Source organism: Ceratotherium simum, chromosome 15 (assembly GCF_057802395.1).
Source record: "Ceratotherium simum simum isolate JZ-2026a chromosome 15, ASM5780239v1, whole genome shotgun sequence".
NCBI lineage: Eukaryota > Metazoa > Chordata > Mammalia > Perissodactyla > Rhinocerotidae > Ceratotherium > Ceratotherium simum.
Window position 1 is genome coordinate 22,726,256 of NC_141914.1, and position 14,559 is coordinate 22,740,814.

The window sequence follows — 14,559 nt, forward strand, 5'->3', positions numbered from 1 at the left end:
AAGAGCATCCGGCTCCCCTACCATCTGGAAAGATGATACATGTAGACACCTTTCTGTGCCACAACTGGGGGAGGAGAGGCTCTCCCCAGATAGACACAAGCCCTGGGATTACATTCTCCCCAAGTCATAGGGATGGACCGCATATGTCTCTCTGGGTCTCTGAGGAACACAGTGTGATAGAGCAAAGAGTACAGAATTTGAAGCCAAACAAACTTAGGCCTCTTTGTGCCTCAGTATCCTTGTCTGTAAACTGGAAATGGTAATACCCAACTCCTATGGTTATTGGGAGGATTAAATGAGATATTATGTAAAAGCACATGTTAAGCTCTAATATCTTATTCTTCTTCCTCCATGACATCCAAAATGTGGAGAAACCACCCAACCTAGGAAAGTCAGACAAACCCCATGGAGGATAAGGATCCAGTCACTACACTGGAACAGAAATAGGAGAACAGGGCATCTTATGTCACAAGATAATGAATGATATATCTAATTTGGTTAATTTGGGGCAACACCAGTTGGCTCCAACCTAAAGTGATCAATCACCTGTCCAAGTTTGCCTGTGACTAAGAGGTCTCCTGGAACCTGGGACTTTCAGTGCTAAAACCGGGGAGTCCCCGGCAAACCAGGACTATTGGTCATCCTGCTTACCCAGCAATAATTAGACTATCAAGAATTTTGGATTGTCCTTTATTTCAGTGGGAATGATTTTCCCCAATATACAACAAAAGGTTCAGATGTGATTTTTTTATGCCCTTAGGCTACATTTATCTTTCTCCTTCCTTCTACTGTCAAACTCCTCCAAAGAGTGGTCGCTGCTCACTGTGTCTTTCTGCTCAGCACATGTCCTCCCCCAAAGTCACTCATCTGGTATTGCTCCAGAGCCTGGCAGAAGGTCTTTAAATAGCAGCATTAAAAAAAACAACAGCATCTTTGTTGCCTGCATGCTTTGTTTTTCTTTTCTCTTAAAGGGATATTTTCAAATAACTTCAAAGAGATGATGAGCAATAAGGCTCCACCACAAATGTTTCCAGCTTCAATAACAGTGTTCCTAAGAACCACACTTTATAATGCTGAAGGATAAGAAATGATTGGGTGTAGAGGTCATCACCACTGTCCCTCCAGCCAGACACATCCATGGTGCTAGGGCAGAGTTCTTGCTACACACATGGAGCACACACAACTAGCCAGGCCGGCTTTTCCCTTTCCAGGCACGGGGCTAAACTTTATCTCAGTGGGAACAATTTCCCCCAGAACCAGGCTGGCACATGTGAAGTTAGACATTCCTGGTACTGGTAGCTTTTTTCACGTAGCCTTGTTACATTTGTGATCTCCCTCTTCTTTCCCTCCTAAAAGCCAGCAGGGGACTCGGAGTCATCCAGACTCCATCTTTATTGATGAATGTCTTTTATGAATAGAAAGCAGATGGTCACATTCTCCCAGCCAGGGCACAGGCCCTGCCAACATTGGAGTGTGTGCTTAATAACTTCCACTTCCCCTCCAAGCAAACACCACATTTTAAATGACCAAGGGTCTCCCTGCACAGCTGAAATGCCACGTTTGCTCTGGCAAGAGCTCTTTGGGGAACTTCCACGAGCAGTGGCCTTGTCATCATTGTTCTTAACCTCACACAGCATTTGAGGCTATCGCTCACCCTTTCCTTTACGTGTGGGCAACATGGTCCTGACTTTCTTAGCTTTCTGGTTTCTGCTTCTCTGGCTCTACTTCTTCCTAATGTCCTCAAAGTGGAAATTCTCAGCTGTGCACTTCATGGCTCAGATTTCTATTCTGTGTTCTCTCCTCCCGCGTTACAGCTTCCTCTCTCACTTTTAAGTGGATAATTCTCAAGTCTGTGTCTCTATATTCTAACCCCTCATATTCCCATCTACATGATCTATCATCACCTCAAGCAACTTGTGTTACATTTGCTGGATCTATATTTCCTCCCAAAACAGTTCCCTCCTCAGACCTCTATTTTTCTCAGAATTACACCCAATATTATCTCTTCTTGGTTCAAAATCTTGGAATCACATTTCACTCTTCTTTTTCCCACATCTCCAGCCAGGATCAAAAATGTTAGTTGATTTTCCCTTGTAACGTCTTCTATCTTTCTCATCTTGCCTATGTCTACTGTCATCAGTCTTACCCATCCAAGCCTCCATCGCATTATCTACGTAGCATTTTCTAACTCGACATCTTCCCACTCCATCCCTCCACCTCTACTAGTTAACAGCCAATTACAATGTTAAATTGCTCCTTATTGAGTGCCAAATAACTCCAGATGCTTGAGCCTAATATTTATGAATTTCCAAAATAAATCCACAATGGACATTTTTCCCCCAGGAGTGATGTGGAATATGGCAGAAGCCTACCTGAATGTTAAATTGTATGTTAAAAGATCCAGTAGCTGGACTCTTGCATCCAAAAGATGTGCTCCTTGCCTGATCCTATTCTGCTCCCTCTCAATCCAACCCTCAGAGCCTTTCCACTCTGCTCAGCACCCTGTCTGGCTTTAACACCTTGGTTTATCTTCTGCTGGGCCCTGAACCTGTTGATGTTCTGGCTTGCAGCTTCTCACCTGACTCCTGATTCAGGCTGACTATTAGGCATATAGAGCGCTTGGCATGAACCATCTTTCACACTCACTAATCCCAGTGGATAAGAATATGATGGGGAATGTGTTAAGAATATAAATTCTGGGACACACCCCTCACTCAGGTTAGGGGTGGAGCCAGCATTCGTAGCAGTGTTGTCCAATAGAACTTTCCATAAAGTTGGAAATGTTCTATTCTGTGTTGTCCAATAGAGTAGCTAATAACCATATATGGTTACTGAGCACTTGAAATGTAGTTAGTATGACTGAGGAACTGAATTATTAATTTTATTTCATTTTGATTAATTTAAATTTAACTAGCCACATGTGGCCAGTGGCTCCCATATTGAACAGTGCATATCTATAGATTTAACAAGCATCACAGCTGAATCTAATGAACAATAGTGTTTAAGGACCACTTTAACAAGCAGCCAGGTGACCCTTATGCTCGCTTCCTGGCAGGTAATCAACAAATGTTTGTTGAAGGAATGGATGAACAAATGAATACATGAATGAACTAGAATACAATTTCCTTGAGATTTAAGGCTTTCTCTTCTGAAAAAGAAAAGTTGAGAGGGCTTTTCCAGATTAAAAGAGGCTAAAAAGACTTACCAACCAACTGTAATAAATTGACCTTAAAGGGATCCTGGTTCAAAAACTAAAAATAAAATAAAATAAAAGTATAGAAGATATTTTTGGGACAATTGGGGAAATTTGAATATAGACAGCATGTTACATGATATTAGAAAATTATTTTTAGTTTTCTGAGGTAAGATAATGTTATTGTAGGTAAAAAGGAAAATGTCTTTATTCTTAGGAAATATATGATGAAGTACTTAGGGATGAGATGTCATGATATCAGCAACTTATTTTCAAGTGGCTTAGTCGGAACTGTGTGTGCATATGTGTGTGTATTGAGAGAGAAAGCAAAAGTGAAAAAATGTTAATTGTTGAATCTAGGTAGAGTATATTTGGGTGCTCATTGTATATATTCCTTCACCTTTTCCGTATATTTGAAATAAAAAAAAAAAAGTTGGGGGAAAATTCACTCACAGTGAATTGGTAAATCCTAAAGTAAAATAAAATAAAATTTAAAAATACTACATCTTCTGACTTTTGGGTGCTAACCCCAACCCCACCCCACCCCATCCCACCCCAGACTAACACAGTGCTGAAATTATGCTACAAATTCTCCAGACCAGGTATTGCAAATGGGCAACTATAGATCCTGTCTAGCCTGCATACATGTTTTCCTTGGCCCAAATAGAGGTTTTCTTAAAAAATTAGATTAATTCCCAATATTTAAAATTCCAAGGATTTTTATCTTGATGTATTATATAAAAAAATATGTTGCATTACAATGAACTATAAAACACCTGTTTGATAATAGCAACCATGTATAGATCACTTCCTACAAGACAAGTACTGTTCTAAGAGTTTCAGATATATTTAACTCATTTCCTCCTCACAACAACATGATGAGATAGGGACTACTCTCGTCCTCCTGCACAGATGGTGAAACTGATGAACAAAAAGGTTAAGGAACTTTCCCAAAGTCTCACAGCTACTGACTTGTAGTGCCAGGGTTGAATCCCATGCAGTCTGTCTTCTAACCACTGCGCTATATCACCACTCACAAAAATTCTGCATCCCCAGTTTCTCTGAAAAGTCAGAAGATCTGGCAACACATTCCCGCATGGGATCAATTGACCAGAGCTGAGGAGCTGTGTTCCCCTGAAGGTAGGGCATCTTCTCTTCTGCTTGCCAGAGTACCCACTCAGCCTGCTTCTGGGGCCTCTGAGGTTTGAGCCCTGCTGTAGCCATGGCACCGCTGAATACACCAGGGTGAATGACACATGACAGATATTTTACAGATACTTGTTGACTGCCTCAGACCAAGCTGGATATCAGGCTGACCTCTAAGTGGACATGAAGTCCCAGTGAGGGAGAAGGCTAGAAGGGTAACTCGGGCCAGATTATGGGGGAGGGTTGGGATGCCAGGATAATTGTTGGTAGACCATGAAGAAAAGTTACAGGAAGCATAAGTTACACATCCTGTGGTTGGTAAGGTGCCCGATCAGAAGGCAGTGTGGGTCAGTGAACAGAGCGTGGGGCTAGCATGGCCTGGGTTGGGACCTGATTCCATCACTTAGTAGCTGTATAACCTTGACAAGTTATTTAACTTCTGCTTCCATTTCCTCAACTATAAAATGGAGGCAAAGACACTTCCCTCCAGGGTGGTGGAGACTTCATACTCTTTGTGATGTCTCTTTGGCCCCTGTTAATGTAGATAACCAAAATACTTTTCTTACTAATCATTCATATTCATATTTTCATATTTTTCTCTAGAATTACAAAGAAAGAAGAAACTGGGAAGCTATGGTAAGTACCATATGCTTTCTGGATCTTCACCGTTCAGAGGTCCGGGTCTGGCTTCATTTAGCCTGTAGCCCAAGCAGCTGGCAGACTTGTCCTTATGATTTGATGATATTTATTGGCTTTTTGTCAAACCAGAGATGCTAGAGAAAAACTAGAAGAAATTGACACGGAGTAGGGGGAAAGCAGAGATCTGAGATAGATTTGTGAGCAAAGATTTTTAGTAAAACTTTAAAAATGAAAAAGCAAAACATCCAGCAATAAACTAAATGGCTGACAATTTCTTCGTTCAGCAAATATTATTGAGCACCCACAGTAGCCCAGAATCTGTGACTGGTGCTGGGACTGCAGATGTGAACAAGGCCAGACATGGCCCCATCCTCCCAGCCGGCCCCTGATGGTAGTTGGTTAAAAGAATGACAGCACACTCATTCTGGAATGGTACACTGCCATTATGAAGAAAGTTTGCAAAGAATAATTAATAAAATGGTCTAGTCTCATGTTATAATAGAAAGTTAAAAAGCAGGCTGCAAAATTGTATTCATAGTATTAACTATGTAACATAAATCACCCATATTCCACAACTCAAAAATAACAATTATCAATACTGTAGTCCATTACATTCAGCTTTGTTTTTTTCTATTCTAAACACATCTACTACGTACATAGAATAAACTATTGGAAAATAAAGAAAAGTGTTGATAGTTGCTATTTCTGGGTTGTGGGATTATGAGTGATTTTTGCTTTCTTCTCTATGATTTTCTGTATTTTCCAAGGTTCCTATAATAAGCATGTATAAACAGGAATGAGTCCATTAAAACACGGTTACAGACACGCATAGAGCTTCTCTTCCAGCAGTCATTTGTTTTCTCTTTCCCCTTGCCTTTGGTGTCTCCAGGGCAGGGCACGCAGGCCTTCACCAGGGCAGCACAGGCATTGTGAGAGATGCTTTAACCGTCACTGCCACATGCCTGTGGAGCCCAACGTCTCCTGCCTGGTGATAAATTGCCACCTGTCCTGTGGCGCTACCTTCCACATGTGCAAAGAGGCAGAACATGAGCTTCTCTGTCCCTTAGAGCAGGTTCCGTGTCTCAACTCTGAATATGGCTGCCCCCTTTCCATGTCCCGCCACAAACTGGCCAAGCACCTGCAAGTGTGCCCTGCCAGTGTGGTCTGCTGCTCTATGGAGTGGAACCGCTGGCCAAACGTGGACTCTGAAACAACCCTTCATGAGAACATCATGAAAGAGACTCCCAGTGAGGAGTGTTTGGACACAGCCCTGGCCCTCCAGGACCAGAAAGTCCTTTTCAGATCTTTGAAAATGGTAGAACTTTTCCCAGAAACTAAAGAGCCCACTGAGGAGGAACCTACTATGAATGGTGAAGCCAGCTGGGAGGAAATGGAAGGAGCAGTAGGTGGAGCAGATGCCGGGTTGGTATCAAACGGCGCTCTGTCAGCCACTAACGGAGAGATGGTGGAGCTGAGTCAAGAAGAACGAGAGACGTTAGCCAAAACCAAAGAAGGGATGGACCTGGCCAAGTTTGACAAGTGGGAAAATATGTTCAGCAAAGAGCATGCAGCCTCTGCTTTAACAAGCTCATCAGTGAGCTGTGAGAGCAAGAGCAGGAACGGCCCAGGGAAAGAACAGATGTCCAGTGGCAATAACATGGTAAAAGAGGATACTGCCAATGAGAAAGAACCACAGGAAAACCAGAAGCAGCAGAACTCTCACGGAGCCATGGAAACGACAGGGCTTGCCCCTTGGCAGGATGGTGTTCTGGAAAGACTGAAAACAGCTATGGATGCAAAGGACTATAATATGTATTTGGTGCACAACGGGAGGATGCTTATTCACTTTGGTCAGATGCCTGCTTGTACGCCTAAGGAGAGAGACTTTGTTTATGGCAAGCTAGAAGCTCAGGAAGTGAAGACTGTTTACACCTTCAAAGTTCCTGTGAGCTACTGTGGGAAGCGGGCTCGCATTGGAGACGCCATGTTGAGTTGTAGGCCAAGTGAACACAAGGCAGTAGATACTTCAGATTTGGGGATCACTGTGGAGGACCTGCCCAAATCAGATCTTGTCAAGACCACCCTCCTGTGTGCTTTGGAAAGAGAACTCAAAGGTCACGTCATCTCCGAATCCAGGAGCATTGATGGGCTGTTCATGGATTTTGCTACACAGACATACAATTTTGAGCCAGAGCAGTTTTCCTCTGGGACGGTGCTGGCTGACCTCCTAACCACTGCCAAACCAGGCGGGCTCCATGTGGAGCTCCACAGTGAGTCTGTGACCAGGAGACACAACAAGAGCAGCTCTGCCTTCACTTTCACTTGCAACAAATTCTTCAGGAGGGATGAATTCCCCCTGCATTTCAAGAATGTCCACACAGATATTCAGTCATGTCTCAATGGCTGGTTCCAGCATCGATGCCCCCTCGCCTACTTGGGATGTACATTTATTCAAAACCATTTCCGTCCCCCAGGGCAAAAGGCAAAAGTGATCTATAGTCAAGAGCTCAAGACTTTTGCTATCAAGCCGGAGGTTGCTTCAGAGCTCAGTGAGGGAAGGAAGAACAACCACCTCTCAGGCCATGGAAGAAAAAGCCAGAATTCTCTGACCAGCCTGCCCCTGGAGATTTTGCAGTACATTGCTGGGTTCTTGGACAGCATCAGCCTGTCCCAGCTCTCCCAGGTGTCCGTGCTGATGAAGAACATCTGTGCCACTTTGTTACAAGAGAGGGGGATGGTCCTCCTGCAATGGAAGAAGAAGAAGTATTCCAACGGAGGCACCTCCTGGAAAGTCCACAGAGAGGCAAGTAAACACTCATTCATTCAACAAATATTTATTAAGAGACTCCTATATGCCAAGCACTGTACTAGGCACTGAGATCTCACTAGGTTACTGGGAATAAGATGTAGTCCCTGAACTCAAGGAGGTCAGTCTAGTAGGGGAGACAGACCCATAAAAATATACATGGCAATACAGATGGTAGTGCCTGTTTATCTCTACGTATGTGTCCTGAATGTCTCTTGTTTGCTCACATGATTCATTCTCCAACCTTCTCCACTGTGATCTGTCCACCAGGAGGCTGACCTCTATGGACTGCCTCTATGGACTGACCAGCTCCCAGGCCCCCCAGCTTCCAGTTGGGCTAATCTAGTGGGAGTGTATCAGCAGGAGAGGGGAGGGAGGGCAAAGAAGGAGGCTGACATATCTATTCTTCTGGCTTCCTCCCTACATGCATTCTCCCCTCCATGACACTTTGCACTGACTTTTCCCTCCACTGAAGGTGGCTGTATCAGTATTCACACAATTACTCCTCTGTTTTCCGATGATCTCCTTTCTTCTTCACTTTCAGGCCTTGGGCTGTAACATTCTAGATTGTTACTAGCCCAGGTACTGCACTATATCTTGTGGCTTTTCTACACCCTCTTCACACATTTATATATCATTCCTTTTTAAAATTCTCTTCAAATTACCCAATTTAAGTGTGCCATCTGTTTCCTGCCTGGACTCTGATTGATATAGTATGCCACCAAATTCTCCTCAGTCACATGTCAACTAATTTTTCTAAAGCATTTTTTGTCTTTGTTAAAGGCATTTTGAAATTCTGAAATAATTTGATCCATTGATTTCCCTTGGTTCAAATTCTATTTAATTTTTCAAAAAATTCTGCTGTAGAAATCCAAGAATCTTTCCCTTTGGAAAAACCTTTTTCCTTTTTCCTAGTCAGGTTATGCTTGCTTAACTGTATTACAACTTCTATCAGCTTGTATCATACAGAAGTGAGACTCCTAATTCATCATGTCCGAGGTGCTTTTAGCATCCTGTCTCATGTAAATTTGGTAATATGAACCACAAATTTATGATGCCCATTTAGGTCAATAATTCCATAATCTCACTGTTGAGTTTCTTCCCAATATGCGGGGTATGTGCAAACTGGCATTGAGGAGTTAGAGTCGTTTGCATCTATTTTTATTGATTATGTCTAAAACATCTTGTATATTTTCCGTTATTTATCCCCTGAGCAGTTTCTTCAAAAAATAATTATGACACTCTCCCTCATGTATCCATGCCTGCACCCATGTGTTAAATAAACACTGACTGCCAACCAACCACTCGTTAGGGATAAACATGAATGAGACCAAGACTGTGCCCTCAGGAAGTGTATAGTCTAGAACTGCCTAATATCTTCCTCTGTAAAATCAGATACAAATAATTTAATTTACATTCTAGAAATTCCATTATTTTTTGGCTCACATTCATACCCAATTCAGTGATTGCTGACCACTCTTAAATATCATTTGGGACAAACTAATTTCCTTGCAGAAAGGAAGAAAGAGAATTTCATTGGAGCTAAAGGATGCTCATATTAAAATTGTTTTTTAAAGTAAAAAGGGAAATAGGTCTAAGATCCCCAGAAACACTTTTCTTACATAAGAACAATGACAAGAAACTGAAGGTGAAATGGTCAAGTTGAAAAGATATCAGATTATGCCCACCCTGATAGCCAAATTTTAAAACTAGTGACTTTGCCACCACATCCTAGGTGGAAAGGCCAGAGGGGGGCTGAGTACCAGACTCCTAGATTTCTCCTGAGGTTTCTGTTCTAGTGAGACTCTTATTAGTTAGAATTCTTTTAGTTTCAAGCAATAGAAAACCAACTTAAAATGGCATAAACAATAAAGGGAATTTATTGGCCCATATAACTAAAAAGTTCAAAGGCAATGGCTGCAGATAAGGCTTGATCTAGCAGCTCAAAATGCCCCCAAATGACTTTTTTACTTTCTATTTCTTATCTCTACTTCCTTACTAGTGGCTCCATTCTAAGACACCGTTCTCTCTTGGTAGTCCCTGGTGGCTGCCTGCAACTCCTAAGACTGCAACTTCCCAGTTCAAGTACAGAAGGAAAAAGAGAATCTGCTTCTTGACATCTCAAACAGAATTTCTGGAGTAGAGTCTCATTGACACTAATTGTCCTGATTTGAACCATATGTCTATTCTAGAATTAATTGCTGTCACTGGGGGTAGGGGGAGGGTGTGTGTCAATATGCAGATTAAGGTTAGTCATTCCCACAAAAATACATGGCTGGCTGGGAAGATTACCAATTGGAAGGGGGAACTAGGAATTGGACGCTGGAGAAGGAACTAACAAATATCTGCAGCACCACTAAACACTCTCTGGAAACTAAGAACAGGAAATACAGAAAGACATTTCCTTATACTGTTCAAATAAAGTCAGCCTGAGGGTGTGGCCCCAAAGTTCACGTCTGAGCTTCTATCTTTCCTAACAGATCTGGCAATTCAGCAGCCTCTTCTCCAAAGTCAAGAGCTGGGAGTTTAATGAAGTTGCCTCCATGTCCGAGCACCTGAAGTCCTGTCCTTTCAACGTTGTAGAGCACAAGACTGACCCGATTCTTTTGACCAGCATGTGTCAGCCCCGCGAGCAGGCCCGAGAGAGCTTAGTCACCACCTTTAGAGCCAGAGCACGAGGGAGACACGCCTACTGAAGATTCAGACGCCGCCATTCTTGGATTCCCCCTCAGAGTTTCTAAAAATAGGGCAGAGCGTGATTTTGAGGACTTCCCTCTATAAACTGCATATGTGCCTATCTGGGTGTATTGGAACATGCAATGTCCTTCAGAATCTGAGCAGCTGCACAAGGTCTAAGAATTTTGTAAGCCATGGCTTGTACGATTGCTATAGTGCCTTATTGATAACTTTTTTTTCTAAAGTAAATCAGAGGAGAAAATAAGTAACTTGAGGCTACTTGGAAGATAGGCTCAAGTCCTTAGGAGATGAGAGAGCAGTGAAATTCCATAACCAGCACAGGCCTGTGCTTTTGTGGAGAGCTTTTCAGTTTATAAGCACTTTCAAATTTATAAGGTAGGCAGTGCAGGGATGGGGACTGAGGTGCCTCCCAGGGCACCCAGGGTGAAGGGCACACAGTTTGACAGTTCTGGAGCTGAGGTTGTCTTGACAGTCAAGTCCAAGGCTTCCTTTAGTGGCCCCACTGCCTCTGAGCCTAGACAGTCCAAACACAGCCCGACAGAATAGTGACCTTGGCTGCACACAGCAGCCTCAAGGACACTGCAAGCCAAAGGATGAGAGGCAGAAATGAGGTCACAGAGTTTGTTGTGTAGACTCTTGGCAACATACAGAAGGACGGCCTTGAAAAATGAAGAGTCCAAAGGAGACCCTATATTTATGCAGAAAATTAGGACGAAAATCTGCAACCCTACTTTTAAACATTTTAATAATGACTTAAGTGTCAAGGTCCTTTTCTGAAAATTATATTATAGGTCTAGATTAGGGAGAGCATAGGCATAACCCAGCACCACCTTGGGCTATCTGAAATGACCTCAAGACACTAACACCAACTTCAGTGTCATGCTGGAATGCACAGGGTAGCCCAAGGAGACCACACATTTGGCAAAGTCCAGGCAAGGCCCACTGTAGTTCCTGTGGCACCAGTCACCACCTCCTGGACACCAGTTGAGTGCCCCACGGGGGATCTTGGGAAGGAAGACATGTGAACATAGTGGTTTCCTGTACTTTCTCCTACTTATTGCTGGTCACTACTCCAGTCTGTCAAAAATGAGGGATACTGTTTTTTGGTAACAAACAGTGAATACTCATGAGAACAAAAGTAAAATAAAAATATACAATAGAAACTGGCATCCCCTAAAGCAAGGTTTTTCAGAACTAACAACATTTTGAACTGGATAATTCTTTGTAATAAGGGACTGTCCTGTGTGTTATAGGATATTTAGCAGCATCCTTGGGCTCTATCCAAGAGATGCCAGTAGCACCCCCACAGCTGTAACAACCAAAAATGTCTCCAGACACTGCTACATACCCTCTGGGAGCAAAATCGCTCCTGGTTGAGAAGCATTGCTCTAAAGGATGACATACCAGTGGCAGCATGTTAGGATAAGCTTTTTAGTAGCAAAATCTTATCTCACAGAGTTATCTACAATGGGTATGATTTCATGCAGCTCTTCTTTAGTTACTAAGTAGGTTTTAGACACATGGTGAGTTTAAGTTGGGAACCAGATGGAGCTCATTTGTTTGATGTGGCTTCATGTCCTTGGGTCGCATGCAAAAATACATCCTTTCGGCCCTCTCCAAGTGTAGCTGGAGCCAGGAAAGTTGAGCTACTTGTCTTGCGTTTATCTCCCTATCATCTTAAGTGGTGCCATTTTCCCGGCAGTCCCCAAGCAGGTGAGAAAGAAGGGAAAAGGAGGACAGGCATTGTGGGGAAGCAGAGAACAAAGCATTTAGCCAACAAAAAAAAGAGTCTAGTCAATCTGGATGCTTGTTATTGCCTGGGTCTCTCTGAGCACGGTCCAGAGCTGGTGTAGATGAAGTAGACGACACCTCTGAGAAGAGTCGAGAAGGCGTTAGAGCAAGTCCCAGAGTAGAAATTTGCTCATCTTTTCCTTATTACGTGCCGCTTGGTAGTATTTGGTAATGTGACTCTATTTTTCCTTATCCTTATTGTTTGGTTTATATTTCACATTTGTACATAAGGCACTGTTTTCTAAAAATATAACCAGAGTATGAGCTAAGATTATATTCAGTGAAGATGAGCAACTGGAAACTTCTAGACACTGAAGTGGGGCGAGAGGAAGAGTTCTCAGGGGAAGAGGTGTCAGTTCCACGTGTTTTGATCTAGTCCTTTCTGTGTGGAGAAAGAAAGCCCCTAAAGTCCACTCTGGGTTTCTTATTTTACTAGAAAAAGAGAGAAAAGGGAGCTAGAGACCAAGGAAGATGAAAATCAGGGGCTACTGTTAGATGGGTGAGAAAGACAGAGAAAGGCAGAGAGCAGAGGGCTTTTCCTTCACAGTGGGGGCAGCACAGGTGCGGGAGAGCAGTCAGGAGAGGGCCCACACCTCTCTGTGGGCTGCACACATCCAGTCACACTTCCCTTTCCCAGTTGCTGCCTTCAGAGCAATATTGAATTGATCAACATCATCAAACACATTTGATAAGATATCAAATTGTACACGTTGCAGGAAACCAGGCTACAGCAGGTGTCCACTGGTCTGCCCAAACAAATGCATTTTATGGTGACAGGGCACTGGAAGCAAAGGGAAGCCCTTTAGAGAGACTGTGGATTAGACAGAAGAGGATTTGATTAGTGAGATGAGGCTGTAGTGGGCAGCGTGAGCAGCAAGAATTATCTGACCGAGGCAAGACAGCTAGACATGGCTTCAGATTAAGAAGCAGCCGAAGGGAGTGAAAAGGGACTGGTACCCGGGAATAGGAGCCTGGATGGGGACCTGTTCCTAAGCAGAGCCCTTGATGAGTATCACCACCAGGAAAATCAGTCCAGAGAAGATCAGCTGAACAGGGAGGGTGAGGTCTGTAGAACAGAGGCTGAAAGGACCCTGTTACCTTAACAGTGTTGGGATCTAGAAAAGAAGTTTCTGTCTTATAATGAAGGGAAAAGTGAAAAGCAAGGTGGGACTTGGAGATGTAACAGGGAACTCATGTGAAAGTCTGATCTATGTGTGATGTCAAATCAAACTGAAGTGAAGAATGAGATCATGTACATCTATGGTCACTTACCTCAGTCTACTGGAAATCCCAATGTCTCTATAAGCAGAAATAAAAGCTGCTTTGCACACTGGAAGGCTAACTGGCTGACTCTTATAAGTTAGCTCTAAAGACAGATTTGTGATTCGCTGGCATAGAAGTCATTGCGGAAACAAAGGAGTGTATATCTTAAAGAAAAGCCAAGGAATGAGCCTGAGGGACGCAGTGTTCTAGGCACACGGGAAGCTCACCAATTTTATGAAGTCCTGGAGCAACTATGGATCTCAGACTCTAATCCTAGCTCTTCCTTGATCCCACTGTCTTCTCTCTTTTTGAAAGCTGGACCCAACTTCAGATACTGGTTACAGCACAGACGTCTATGTCCTACCAACCAAAGATCCCTTACACCAAATCCCTGACTTTTATTTTGATTTTATTTTATTTTGCCTAGAATCTTCTATCTCGGACTTTGCTAAGCCCAATGCCCTGGGGCTGGGATAAAACCCACCATGCCCTGGCCTCTCATTCCCCTTCATCTCCATACTTTATTTGGTGATTCTCTTTTTGCCCATCAGTGGTTGTTCAAATGTTCTCACCTCTTTTCCTATCAGCCTTGGTCCTGGACTACACAGAATCTTCATGAGCTTCCTCCATCTACCCTCTTTCTTTGCCATCAATTTCAGTCACCCAGCTAAAAGGAAGCCTGGACTTTCTCTAGGAGAAGCCACTGTCTCTGACTCCAAATCCTCTTAACACCTCGTTGGAGCCTGTGTTCCTTTAGCTTTAGTCTTTTTTTGTTGGCCAAATCTCCCTTTTCCTCCTTCCTATCCCCTAATTTGTGCTTCTTCCTCAAGAATCATCATGTCCTAAAAAGATGTACTCCCAGGCAGAAGGAGCCTCTCACAATTGCAGAAGCCAGTAGAAGTTGAAATGCCTTAATGTGGACACTTTCTGGGCCCCTGTTCCCCTACCTTACTGCCATTCCCCAGGTCAATTTGTTTTGGACTGGGTTTAAGTACAGTCTAAGGAAAAGGCCCAGCTCTTGACA

General features: G+C 43.2%; 1 protein-coding gene across 1 annotated transcript in view; it reads left to right on the forward strand.

The window, feature by feature from the left end:
• FBXO40 (F-box protein 40) overlaps positions 1 to 14,373 on the forward strand; it is a 59,172-nt gene extending 44,799 nt beyond the window's left edge. The window contains exons 5-7 of the mRNA XM_087439672.1: positions 4,943 to 4,975; positions 5,868 to 7,781; positions 10,265 to 14,373. Coding sequence (XP_087295798.1) covers positions 4,943 to 4,975; positions 5,868 to 7,781; positions 10,265 to 10,480 — 2,163 coding nt within the window. The 3' untranslated portion in view covers positions 10,481 to 14,373. The remainder of the gene's footprint in view (positions 1 to 4,942; positions 4,976 to 5,867; positions 7,782 to 10,264) is intronic.
• Positions 14,374 to 14,559: the final 186 nt, after the last annotated feature.